This window comes from Tupaia chinensis, unplaced genomic scaffold (genome assembly GCF_000334495.1).
Source record: "Tupaia chinensis unplaced genomic scaffold, TupChi_1.0 Scaffold149560_1, whole genome shotgun sequence".
Classification (NCBI taxonomy): Eukaryota; Metazoa; Chordata; class Mammalia; order Scandentia; family Tupaiidae; genus Tupaia; species Tupaia belangeri.
This window is the reverse complement of record NW_006209405.1, coordinates 1,844,285-1,858,108: the sequence shown is the minus strand read 5'-3', so window position 1 is coordinate 1,858,108 and position 13,824 is coordinate 1,844,285. Positions and strand designations below refer to the sequence as shown.

Sequence of the window (13,824 nt, the reverse complement as noted above, 5' to 3'; positions counted from 1 at the left end):
AGGTATTTGAGGAGCCAGCAGACACTGTAATGGTTAGGGGCTAGACTCTCATGTGGCCAATTGCAGTTCAAGTCCTAGACCCAGCCGCTGGACACTCACATGTTGTGTATGTGTGTGTGCCCAAAATCCTAAGAGGAGAGTGGAGACAAGGGACTGTGGCGTGGCCATCCCCTCCAGTGGGTGATTTCTTGCTTTCTGTCTATTTTTCTCTGTCTTTCCAGCAAATGCACGTGCCCTGTACCAAAAATCTCTCTCTAAAAAATATAGGAGGTTGATCATTTCCTAAATTCAGTACTATTTCCATCTTGATGAGAAAAATAGTAAGTTCTGAAATGTGATTTTTGGTTGAGTAGCTTAAAAGTATAGAAAAGCCTGCTGGTTAAGTTGTTCTAGCTATGAAATCAACTGGTCCTGGCTTCGAATGCCAGCTGTCACTCACCAGCTCTGTGACCATAGTCAGGTTGCTTGATTTTTCTGAGCCTAATTTCCTCCTGTAAGGTGAGAGTAGATACTTTCATCTCTCACTATATGAATGTGAGGAACAAGGAGAAACATGTATTTAATGTTCCTAGGACATATGGGGTGGTGGCTTCAAAAAGTTCATGGAAAATATTATGAAAAATGTATGCATGAATTCTAAAAAAATTTTTGTACCAAAATAAATCTGTACTTCAATTGCATTTTCCATGAACTTTTTTAAAATAATTTTTTAAATCTTTCTTTCTTTTGTTATTTTAATTTGGCCAGAGAGGGACTGAGTGAAAGAGAGAGAGAGAGAGAGAGAGAAAGCCACCAGATCCAGGACTCGAACCACAATTGGCCATATGGGAGTCCAGCGCCCTTAACCACCACACTACCTGCTGGCTCATCCATGAACTTTTTGAGGTTCATTAAATGTTAGCCATTTCTGCCACTAGAAAAAAGTAGGAAAAATATTCAGAGAATCTCTTAAGATATGTGAATAAAGCGTAGCTTGAAAAAGGGGACGTTTGAGTGACCTGAAGATAGTCATCAACTATGTGAAAGGTTTTTTTAAGTAAGAAAGAAAAAACCCAAATACTTCTCAAATAGAAGGAGATAGACCTAGAATAGATTTAACTTAAGAGTGATGCTCGAGTTATACAGAATGATGAATTTTGAACTTTAATGAGTGTTATATATTACTGGCCTTATTTTGGGTTACTTTGGTAGAATCATAATTTCTTTTTTAAAATTTTAAATGTATTTTATTTCACACAGTGAATTTCATTTAACCATGTGTAACGATCAAATCAGGGCAAAAAACCTATTTTGGCATCTTGAAGACTAGGGCAGACAAAAACCTTATCTTGAATAGCCTGCAGATAATCTTGCCAAGGGTTAAGGAAGGCAAACTCGGGGCTGGCAGGTGGTGTGGTGGTTAAGGATGCCGGACTCCCATATGGCCAACCGTGGTTCAAGTCCCATACCTAGTGACTTGCTTCTCACTTTCCCTTTCTCTCTCTCTCCTTCTGTCCCTCTCTGGTCAAATTAAAACAAATAAAGTTAAAATAATTCTTTTTTTAAAAAAAGGAAGGCAAACGGAATGGCCTTCTGAACTTTCTCTGTCCTTATAATCTGTGATATATCTGACAGAGAGACCAATTAGAATGGTAACTATCCAAGGCAGATGATCTCACTACCTCGCTTCTCCAGACAGAGTATGTTCTTCAAATATACTCTAGTCAAGAGACTCCTTACACAACTTCAAAAAAGTAGGGGTCGGCAAGGTGGCATGGTGGTTAAGAGACTGGACTCCCACATGGCCAGCAATGGATTAAGTCCCTGACCTGGCAGCTTGAAAATCGCACTGGGCACATATGTGTGCATGTCCAAAATCCTGAGAGGAGAATGGAGGAGAAGGAACTGCAGTGTAGCCATTCCCCCTGGGAGGTGATTTCTTACTTTCCCTCTGTCTCTCTCTGGCAAGTGCATGTGCACTATGGCAAAAATCTTACCAAAAAAAAAAAAAAAAAAGCCTTCGAAAAAGCAATGATGATATAATTTTACTTGGAAATTTGTATTTCTTGGCTAGAAGGCTGGAGAATAAGAATAGATGGTACGGATGTGCTGTCCCCATATGGCTTCAGTAGGAACTGGACATCATTCTGGAAAAATACATATCTGTCCAAACTGCAAAAACAGGGTCTCCAGTGACAAAAGCTTTAGTACTCTGAAGAATTTCTCCTGGTCTATCTTGGTGCCTTATACTTAAAGATGATGTAAAATCGTTCATGAAGACTAGCTTTCCTACTGCCTCTTGAGGCTGATACGAGAATCTTGGAAGATTACCTATGGCAGTAGGAACATAGAAACCACACACCTGCACCTCCTGCTCTATTGAGCTCCCCCACCCCCATCTGCACAAGACTCTGACCCACCTTGCTGCCCATGTGCTTTCACCTCAAGAACTAGCCTCTTCTCTGTACTTTTCTTTGGGGTGACTGAGCTCCTTTGATGCCAACTCCAGGTGCAGACTAGAATCTGTCTTGAAAGTACTCAGGGGCCAGCATCCCTATTTTTGATTATTTTCAGTGGGTATTCATGACCTACTTTTCACCTAGAAATCCCAATAAACAGGAGCCAGAGCAAACAGGTTCACAGGATTAAATGCCTTAAAAAGTCACTCAGGGGGGTCAGCAAGTGGTCTGGTGGTTAAGGTACTGGATCTCACATGGCCAGTCATGGTTTGAATCCCAGACCTGGTGGCTTGAAAATCATGCTGGGCACATGTGCATGCATGCCGAAAATCCTGAGAGGAGAATAAAGGAGAAGGAATTGGGGTGTGCCCATTCCCCTGGTAGAGGTGGGGGGTTGACTTCTCACTTTCCCTTTCTCTGTCTCCTCTATCTGGTGAATGCACGTGTCCCACGACAAAAATAAACAAACAGAAAGTCAGTCAGGAGAGCTGATTATCAAATGTATGTATAGTATATCTAGTTCCATAAAGCTCTTCATCTTCTTTGTCCCCATCTATTGATTTAAGACCTTTTATTTCTTAAGACAAATCTACACAGGGAAAAGCAAAGGAGAAAACTAAAGTCTGGAATTTTGCTTACCTAACAGCACTTCCAGAAAAAAAAAATATATATTTGTATAATGGAAGTAGCAAAACTGAAGGCTAAAGGAGGCCTTAAAAATTATTTCAAACTTGGAGCCAGCAGTTAACATAGTGGTTATGATGCTATACTCCCACATGGCTGACTGCAGTTCGAGTTGTGGACCCAGAAGCTTGAAACTCATGCTTGGTCTATGTGCGTAAATGCACAAAATTCTGAGAGGAGAATGGAGAAGGGATTGTAGTGTGGCCATCCCTCCGGGGGGTGATTTCTCACTCTCTCTCTATCTCTGTGTCTCTGGCTAGTGTATACATCTTATAGCAGAAATCGCTCTCAAAAAGAAAATTATTTCAAACTTAAACATATAAATGTTGCTTTCTCATACCCTAAGTTATGTGAATTGTGATATTTTGGGAGAAAGGAAAGAGAGTAAAATGATATACCCAAGCTCAAAGTTCTCCCCTTCTGACATTCTCAATGCCAGATACCAACAGCCTCAAAGCAGCTTCTGAAACACCAATTCTGCAGTAACTCTTTATATCTTTTGGGGCACCTTTTAGCTATGCACATCACTGTTTAGTAAGCAGTGATACAACATCATCTATTTACAGCTGGCAAAAAGACAAATAAGTTAATGACTTGTCTAACGTTATATAATGTGTCAGTGGCTGTTCTTTTAAAAAATAGGCATCACGAGCTCCCAGTCCAGTGTGATTTTCATCAACCTACAATGATTACTAACAGGATTTTATTTTCACTTGCACACAATAACTACAGTGGTGACTAATATTTCTCAAGTCCTGTGTGCCGAGCAGTGTGCTAAGTTAGGATATATTCTCTTTAAATCCTGCCGCGAGCACTATCATTCTTCCCTTTCACAGGTGAAGAAAACATGGCCTAGAGAAAGGAATCAGAGTCACCCACCTAGTTAGTAAGTGACAGAGCTGGGATTCAAAACCAAGTCTGTCACTATCACTTGGGCTCTTAACCCCCCAATACAGTCTCACTTCTGAGATGAACAAATAAGTTTAGTAGAAAAACAAACAAACAAAATGAAACCAGTTTAGTTATTTATAACACACTACACTTGGGGGAAAACTGAAACTCCCTACACTGTACCATTAAAAATTAATCAAAAAGGACCAGCAGTTAGCATAATGGCTATGTCGCTGGACTCCCCTGTAGCTGACCACAGTTTTGAGTCCTGGACCCGGTGGCTTAAACTCATGCCAGGCGTATGTGTGTGTATGCCCAAGATCCCGAGAGGAGAATGGAGGAGAAGGGATTGCAGCATGGCCATCCCCCCTGGGGGGTGATTTCTCACTTTCTGTCTCTCTGTCTCTCTGGTGAGTGCACGTGCCCTATAGCAAAAACCTCTCCTCCCCCAAAAATAATTAATCAATATAACTTATAACAGTAAAAATTATATGAAGTTCTGATGTATTTTGCTTTCATAAACAGGTCCAAATAAGTGGAAGCTCCATTGTATTCAGCAATACTGTCAGATGTATGAAGCTACCTCATATAATATATAAAAGTAGGTACTGTATTTATTAATAATAAGAGCGAACTTCAAAAGTTTCTAGCAAAACGGAATGAAAGCATGATTTTAATCTGGATAAAAAAATTTTCTAATCCATGCATAATATGCATTTTCCATGAATTTTTTGAATACACCTTATATTTCAACATTAAGGACCAAAACTGCTTCTGACTAGAGGAACCATGTCTTGGTACAAAACCGATTAAGTCAGGATGTAGAAACATCTTCCAAAGATGCTCATAATGTCAAGGAATCAATCATGAGTTAATCCTGGTAGTAACTCTGTGGGGCAATAACATTATCATTTTCCCTTTCACTAAACTCCTTTTAGTAAACGTATTTACTAGAATTCTATTTTAAGAGAACAGAATTTTCTTTCTTTGTATATGAATTTGTCTTAAGAACTAGGAAATGACAATATCGTGTTCTGATTACCAAAAATCAGCATATCAGAAGGCCGGCAAGTAGTATGGTGGCTAGGGGTGCTGGACTCCCACATGGACGACAATGGTTTGAGTCCCAGACTTGGCCGCTTGCTTTATCACTTTCTCTCTCTCTCTGGTCAAATTGAAAAATAATGATGATAAATAAATAAATAATTCTAAGGGGGAAAAAATTCTCTATAATAAGGTGGAGAAATTTAAAACCACCAAGTCAGAAATCACATTTAAAAATAAAGCTTTCAGGGCCAGTAGGCGGCGTGGTGGTTAAGGCAGTGGATGCCCACACGACTGACAACAGTTTGAGTTCAAGACCTGGCAGCTTTCTTCACTTTCTCTTTCTCTCAGTCTGTTCTGGTGAGTGCATGTGCCCTATAGCAAATTAAAATAATAATAATAATGATAACAAATAAAATAAATAATTATTATTAAAATTTCAATTTATTTACCTAATCATTCATTTCTATTTGATCAGAGAGGGGTGGAGGGAGAGAAAGAGAACATGAGAAAGCAATCCGTCAGATCTGGGACCCGAACGGGTGGTCAGCCATGTGGGTGTCTAGCACACTTAACTGCCATGCTACCTGCCAGCCCCCAAACAAATAATTCTTTAAAAAAGCAACTAAAGCTTTCTATTACTATGTAACATTTTGGGGGTTGGGGAAGATAAACATTTGCCCAGTAAAGGTCTCATGACAGCAATAGCAGTCTGGCCCCTGAATTCCCAATCGTGCCAATATTAGTACTAGGGTATGAGGACTATCCTAAAGCAAATATCCAATGTTATCTTTAAACTTATATGTCTTCATAACATTTTTTTCTAATAGTAGATATTTTTCAAAATATGTTGTTCCTGCTCAGCAAAATGATAGTCCCCTTCTTCCCATCACCATTTCATTCAATAACTGCTCACTCAGATTCTTTGTGAAACAGGAGATGATACAGTGATTAAGAACATAAATATAAAACAGAACTTTGAAAAGTTGGTGGGAAAATGGAATTAAATATGAATTTATTCTGGCACCAAAAATAAAAAGAAATTGACATCCATGAATATTTTTTTCATAATGCACACTTTCCATGAACTTTTTGAAGAATCCTCCTGTGTTTCTGCCAAGCTCATCTTTAAAATAATGTAACAGTTCGTAGTGTAGCTAGTGAAGATACACTGATGAATGCCACTTCCATGAAGAGCTCAAACAAGAAAAGTAACCAAATGGAGAGAAAGCTTTTGATTAACTCTTTCCAAGTAAACTATGTATCATAAATGCCAACAGAGATGATACTACTTTTCCAGTATAGCAGTATAGTATCTTGCCAACCTGGTTACTGTAGCTGACACAACTATTGGCACGTTACTGTAGCACGGCTTGAGGAAAACTCACCAAAAGTTGTCCACAGTCCTAAATGTTACGTTACATAGCTGGACCACAGTAAAATACTTTGTTCAGCAAATGCTAACGTTTTCCTGTTGAGAGGGTAGTGACCATAATAACTTTGTGACAGAAGATGAACAAAAACCAGAAATATGAAAAATCTACCTGAAGATGTTAATATGCAAAATATTCTAATTAAGTAAATTGTGTATTTTCCTGTTAAACATAACCTGGAAAATTTTAAGTTTTTTAACAGAAAAAAATTGCAATGATATAAATACCTGCTCATTCCCTTTTGCTTATTTTTTTCCACTCGCTTTTATGGAATGGTAAATATATGGAATGGTAAATAAATTCACCCAGCCTTGGATTTTGCTGGTTCAGGGGGAAAAAAAAGTCTGCAATTTAAAATTATATTTGGTTAACAATGCAGTACATTCTAAAACGATCTCCTCCTTAATGAGTTTAAAATAATTTTTATTTTCAACAGGCAGAAATATCAACTTACCAGCTTTGTGCCTCTTTTAATTTCCTTTGGGACATCTTCAATAGAAAATCCACCAAGACTTTCATTATCAGAGTGTGATGATACCAAAGCAGATGAAAATAGCTTCAGAGTGTGATGATACCAAAGCAGATGAAAAGAGCAATAAATTACATTTAGAAAAAATTAAGGTTCATATATAGAATAATTACAGTAAAACAGTGAATGCAATGTTAAATGTAAGAGGAAATGTTCTAGCAAAAAGGCATAGCATTAGTGATAAATCCTTTCTTAAAAATTAATTTTTTTCTTTCCTTTTTAGTTATTGAATTCGTGTGTTATTTAGATCCTCGTGAATGGTTTCGAGGTCTCTGTAGGTGCTAGTCTACTTACCATGCACTTATGGTGTGCTGCCACCTTCTGGTTTTCAGATATTAGTAACTGTCCACATTCCTTGTCTCTATTTGACTTACAGAAGCCACATTTGCGCTGTCTTGTAGGCCCTTTTTTCTGTTCAACAGAGCTTGACATGATTTTAAAATTGCCTTTAGAATGCCACTTTAAACCTCAAGAAATGCTACAGAGAATAAAAAAGGCAACAAAACAGTTAATTTCATTTTTAAATTACTTTATACATATTCATGTAAGTTGTTTAACTTTTGACATAGGTTTTAATATATGTACTTTAAAATGGCTAGTTGGTATATACAAGCTAATATTAAAAACTTAAGATGGTCCCACGATTTTTCAATCTCATATATATGTATATTGAGTTTAGAGAATTTGAGAAAAATCAGTTCCCAAATTTGGGGATAGGTAAAGCAATTTGAAATATTTCTGTGTAGATAAAAAAAAAATGTACAATGGACACTATTAAATCATCATCTGCTGGCATATAATAGTGTAAATTATTTTTCCTATATTACTGAGTGCCCCTTCAAGGAAACAAGGAATTATATATCTAAGAACAGAGCAAAAACTAAGAACATACACACACACACACACACACACACACACACACACACAAAAATCTCAAGGGAACAAAATTCTATAACTGCACAATTTCTTCCAGTTCACAAATTGATAAAACAATAAAAGTAAAATGAATTGACTTAACCATGACTTTGGAATACTTATTTTTAAAACTTGCATTATTTCCAAGTTTAAAAAAATCATGCTATTACTATGTAACATTTTGGGGGTTGGGGAAGATAAACATTTGCCCAGTAAAGGTCTCATGACAGCAATAGCAGTCTGGCCCCTGAATTCCCAATCGTGCCAATATTAGTACTAGGGTATGAGGACTATCCTAAAGCAAATATCCAATGTTATCTTTAAACTTATATGTCTTCATAACATTTTTTTCTAATAGTAGATATTTTTCAAAATATGTTGTTCCTGCTCAGCAAAATGATAGTCCCCTTCTTCCCATCACCATTTCATTCAATAACTGCTCACTCAGATTCTTTGTGAAACAGGAGATTATTCAGTGATTAAGAACATAAATATAAAACAGAACTTTGAAAAGTTGGTGGGAAAATGGAATTAAATATGAGTTTATTCTGGCACCAAAAATAAAAAGAAATTGACATCCATGAATATTTTTTTCATAATGCACACTTTCCATGAACTTTTTGAAGAATCCTCCTGTGTTTCTGCCAAGCTCATCTTTAAAATAATGTAACAGTTCGTAGTGTAGCTAGTGAAGATACACTGATGAATGCCACTTCCATGAAGAGCTCAAACAAGAAAAGTAACCAAATGGAGAGAAAGCTTTTGATTAACTCTTTCCAAGTAAACTATGTATCATAAATGCCAACAGAGATGATACTACTTTTCCAGTATAGCAGTATAGTATCTTGCCAACCTGGTTACTGTAGCTGACACAACTATTGGCACGTTACTGTAGCACGGCTTGAGGAAAACTCACCAAAAGTTGTCCACAGTCCTAAATGTTACGTTACATAGCTGGACCACAGTAAAATACTTTGTTCAGCAAATGCTAACGTTTTCCTGTTGAGAGGGTAGTGACCATAATAACTTTGTGACAGAAGATGAACAAAAACCAGAAATATGAAAAATCTACCTGAAGATGTTAATATGCAAAATATTCTAATTAAGTAAATTGTGTATTTTCCTGTTAAACATAACCTGGAAAATTTTAAGTTTTTTAACAGAAAAAAATTGCAATGATATAAATACCTGCTCATTCCCTTTTACTTATTTTTTTCCACTCGTTTTTATGGAATGGTAAATAAATTCACCCAGCCTTGGATTTTGCTGGTTCAGGGGGAAAAAAAAGTCTGCAATTTAAAATTATATTTGGTTAACAATGCAGTACATTCTAAAACGATCTCCTCCTTAATGAGTTTAAAATAATTTTTATTTTCAACAGGCAGAAATATCAACTTACCAGCTTTGTGCCTCTTTTAATTTCCTTTTGGACATCTTCAATAGAAAATCCACCAAGACTTTCATTATCAGAGTGTGATGATACCAAAGCAGATGAAAAGAGCTATAAATTACATTTAGAAAAAATTAAGGTTCATATATAGAATAATTACAGTAAAACAGTGAATGCAATGTTAAATGTAAGAGGAAATGTTCTAGCAAAAAGGCATAGCATTAGTGATAAATCCTTTCTTAAAAATTAATTTTTTTCTTTCCTTTTTAGTTATTGAATTCGTGTGTTATTTAGATCCTCGTGAATGGTTTCGAGGTCTCTGTAGGTGCTAGTCTACTTACCATGCACTTATGGTGTGCTGCCACCTTCTGGTTTTCAGATATTAGTAACTGTCCACATTCCTTGTCTCTATTTGACTTACAGAAGCCACATTTGCGCTGTCTTGTAGGCCCTTTTTTCTGTTCAACAGAGCTTGACATGATTTTAAAATTGCCTTTAGAATGCCACTTTAAACCTCAAGAAATGCTACAGAGAATAAAAAAGGTAACAAAACAGTTAATTTCATTTTTAAATTATTTTATACATATTCATGTAAGTTGTTTAACTTTTGACATAGGTTTTAATATATGTACTTTAAAATGGCTAGTTGGTATATACAAGCTAATATTAAAAACTTAAGATGGTTCAACGATTTTTCAATCTCATATATATGTATATTGAGTTTAGAGAATTTGAGAAAAATCAGTTCCCAAATTTGGGGATAGGTAAAGCAATTTGAAATATTTCTGTGTAGATAAAAAAAAAATGTACAATGGACACTATTAAATCATCATCTGCTGGCATATAATAGTGTAAATTATTTTTCCTATATTACTGAGTGCCCCTTCAAGGAAACAAGGAATTATATATCTAAGAACAGAGCAAAAACTAAGAACATACAAACACACACACACACACACACACACACACACACAAAAATCTCAAGGGAACAAAATTCTATAACTGCACAATTTCTTCCAGTTCACAAATTGATAAAACAATAAAAGTAAAATGAATTGACTTAACCATGACTTTGGAATACTTATTTTTAAAACTTGCATTATTTCCAAGTTTAAAAAAATCATGTATATGTCTTTAGCAAATTAATTTTTGCTATTTTATTCCTTTTTTTGAGTAAAGAAAAATATTTAGCTTCTACCAGTCTATTCAAAAATGCAGAATTTAGGACTTGATTATTTATAAAACAACTCTATTACCTGACTCTGTGATTTCCCTTACGTCTGTTTATTAACTGAAGTCACAAGCTGGCAGGAGTCTTCAAAATGCAGTAATGTCCACATTTAAGTTAGTAATATTGTGGAAGGGAAGGCAATTTTTTTTCTTAATAAACCGTATATTTGGTGAAATTATAATTATAGATAGTACAGTCAAACTAAAAAAGGGAAGAGAAGCTTTAACTTGGAAGGTTTCAGATTTAGATCAGCAATCTCAAGATGAAGTCTTCAGAAGAATACTAAAAAATGTAAATTGGTTATTTGATTTGTGTAGTTTTCCCAAATCAACAAGACCAAGCAGTTCGAGACCCAGGCTGTCACAACATAGATCACCATCAATAAAATCTCAAAATGCCATCTTAAAATTAATTTACTAAGTGCTTTCCATTTTTCTATATATTTGAGCAGTATGAAAATAATACCATGCTGAAAAAATTCACTAGCACTAAAGCATTTGTTCACCAACATGAAGAACAGCAGCCAGATGCCAGCAAGGTAATATCTACAAAACGTTCAGCGCCTTTTGATATAAAAATTCAGATTCTTAATCAAAAATGGAAACACGAAGCCACAAATATGTCTTCTCATCAATTTACACGTAGGGTTTTCTTTTAACAAAAGTTCAAAGGCCCTGATGGTCTCTATTTTGATAGGTTTAATAGACTCTTAGTGCTATCTCTATTTTTAAATACCTCCGTTTTCCAAATGGCATTAGATAGATACATTACAATAGTACCAGCGTCAAAGCACTGGCTATAAGCTGTGAAACTGATTGAAAACAGGCAGAAAAATACTGTTAGGATTAAAGGAGGAAAAACAGGACAGTAATAGAGAAACAAAAGAAACAAAAGGGGAAGTATGCTTGCATTTGCTCAGGCAAGTATGTGTTCAGTTACTTTATCAAGAATTAAACTATGCAAAATAACAAAATTCATAAATAGCACCAGAATGTGCTACTTGAGTTCTCATGTAGTTTTCTTTACTACTACGCAATGAATGGTAGGAGGTCTGAAATCACTGTAATGTATTCGGCATTTTTCCTGGTCATCTTGGCCAGTTGAAAGGATGACACGTTATACATTTAATCTGTACAGACGCCTTTAATATGTCATTTCTACATAATCTTTGCAGTGGCCATAAAACTGGCTTACGATAAAATTCCTAGAGTGGGAAAATCACTTTCTATTCTTAAAATTAATTCTGAAATGGTATCTCCTCCTTAAAACTCAGCCGAAAATAGAACTCCCCCCCCCCCCCCCATGCTATCCCTATTGAATTGTGTCTCTTTCCATTTCCAAATGGGTAAATTTCTCATCCTGATTTTGACAACCTGCCTTTCTGGACATCGAAGACCTCAAAATATAAATGAGAAAAAAAAAAAAAGTACACTTTATTTTGCATTCAAAAATACTCCCGTGTTATTCTTTTTCTGTAATCAGATTAAATCTAATTTGCAAAGTGAACAGAGTCACACAGAAAAGTGCACCAAACCAATTAAAAACTTTCCCCAATATGCAATGACTAAATGGATTTTTCCACTAAAATTCAAATAATGCATCTGTGCATATCTTGCTAATTTTTTTACAGCCTCCTTGTAAAACATGAAGTGGAGAACATCATGGAAACAATGACGCCTAGCAAAAAATGTCTTTATCATAAAAATGCAGATTTTTATCTAATGCTGTCACATTTGTGGTCTCCAGTTAAGGAGAGTAAGGGCATTCCAAGGACCAAGACTAACGGGTTTATAATGATCCACAGCTATATGACATTTTAATTGTTGTCTGAAAGGTTTTTCAGGGCATGCAGAGATCAAAGTTTGTTGCTTTCACCCATCAATGAAACCTTTTCCTTAAGAAAAAAAAAAATAACATGATGGATCATGCCACAATGCTACAAACCAGAAATAAAGAGGCAACAATAAGGGCGTGAAAAATATAATTTAAGCGTCTGACGAAAACATAAAGGCCAGATTGCTTAGGGCTGAAGAAATCAATGCGTTTCTGATTTTTTTCAAGATGCTGTGAAGCACCAAGGTAGAAATAACCTGAACCATCAAGGAGAGCATTCAAGAACCAACTGGAGAGCTCATTCAATGCTTGGTCCCTGAAAGAGTATTTTCACAGAAAAACAAACACAACAAAACAAAAACTGCAGTTCCGGAAGATTAAAACATTCCACACGCAAGCATGCTGAAGTATACAGATCAAAACGTATAAACGCGATCCCCGAAAGAAACAATATTTCGGTTAGGAAAGTTACAGTGGAGAAAAATAACCGATCGAGAGATGTACCGGAAGGGCACCTGAATTTGGTTGCACGATATTATTACATGCTTCGCACTGCTTTTTGCGGTTATTCAAAAGGAAACTAAAGGAATTTTCCAGTTGTTTCGAACCCAAGGGCAGAGAAAAAATTTGAACTGTATGAATAAGACCTGATATTACGCAGTAAGCCGATGAAAAGAATACGTTTTTCAAATAAACAAAAGATTGATCAACTTCCACGCAGAATATGGAAACGAACAGAAATTGTAGGGCCATATCGTGCTATTTCGTCCATGGAATAGGGGCCAGTACACATAACGTGCCGGATCGCCTCCGTTATTTATTCCCCAATACACACCAGCCTCCGAGATCTCCTCTAATCAAGCGCTTAGATAAACTCGCACAACTATCTTCCTCTAGAACAGTTCATTAACGTTCAGCCGGCCTCCTTTCGGTCTTAAAGTCAGGGTCCCCGCATCGTCTTTTCCCAATCCTCTCGATCCCAGGAAAATATCCACCCTGCCACTTTCTTTACGCCCCTTCCCCCAGGAGTTCGCCCTCTAATAGCCTTCGTGGTGAGCTTCGCCTTATTCTTCAGTTTCACCCCTAATTCCTCCCACCCTGGAGTTTTTTCTCATTCTGGAAGGCTAAGCGCTTGCCATCCTAACAATTCTTCCTCTGGCTCTTCCCAAACTGCGAGTCTCCTTCCTTCCCAAATACGTCCTAAGCTATGGCAAAGACCGAAAATTCCCAGTTTTTTCCCTCCTTAAATGTTGCGCCCCCTCCCCCGAAGTCTAGGCTTCAGCCTAACCTCTCCCTCTGCACCTCCAAAGCACTTTCTCCGCAGCCTCTTCGCCAAGTGCCTACAATGAGCGGCGCTTCTGGGGTCCCTGACAATAAAGCGAGACCACCAAGAGTCCCCCTTAACAACGGGCAGGGGCGGCGGCCCGCCCCCCCCC

At 36.8% G+C, this 13,824-nt stretch overlaps 1 protein-coding gene across 2 annotated transcripts in view; it reads right to left on the bottom strand.

Moving 5' to 3' along the window:
- Positions 1 to 9,844, bottom strand: part of PHF6 (PHD finger protein 6) — a 66,310-nt gene extending 56,466 nt beyond the window's left edge. For both annotated transcript variants that reach the window (XM_006171428.2, XM_006171429.2), the window contains exons 1-2: positions 9,666 to 9,844; positions 9,334 to 9,435 (exon numbers count right to left, since the gene is read on the bottom strand). In XM_006171428.2, the coding sequence (XP_006171490.1) occupies positions 9,334 to 9,435; positions 9,666 to 9,803 (240 nt within the window). In that variant the 5' untranslated portion in view covers positions 9,804 to 9,844. The remainder of the gene's footprint in view (positions 1 to 9,333; positions 9,436 to 9,665) is intronic.
- Positions 9,845 to 13,824: the final 3,980 nt, after the last annotated feature.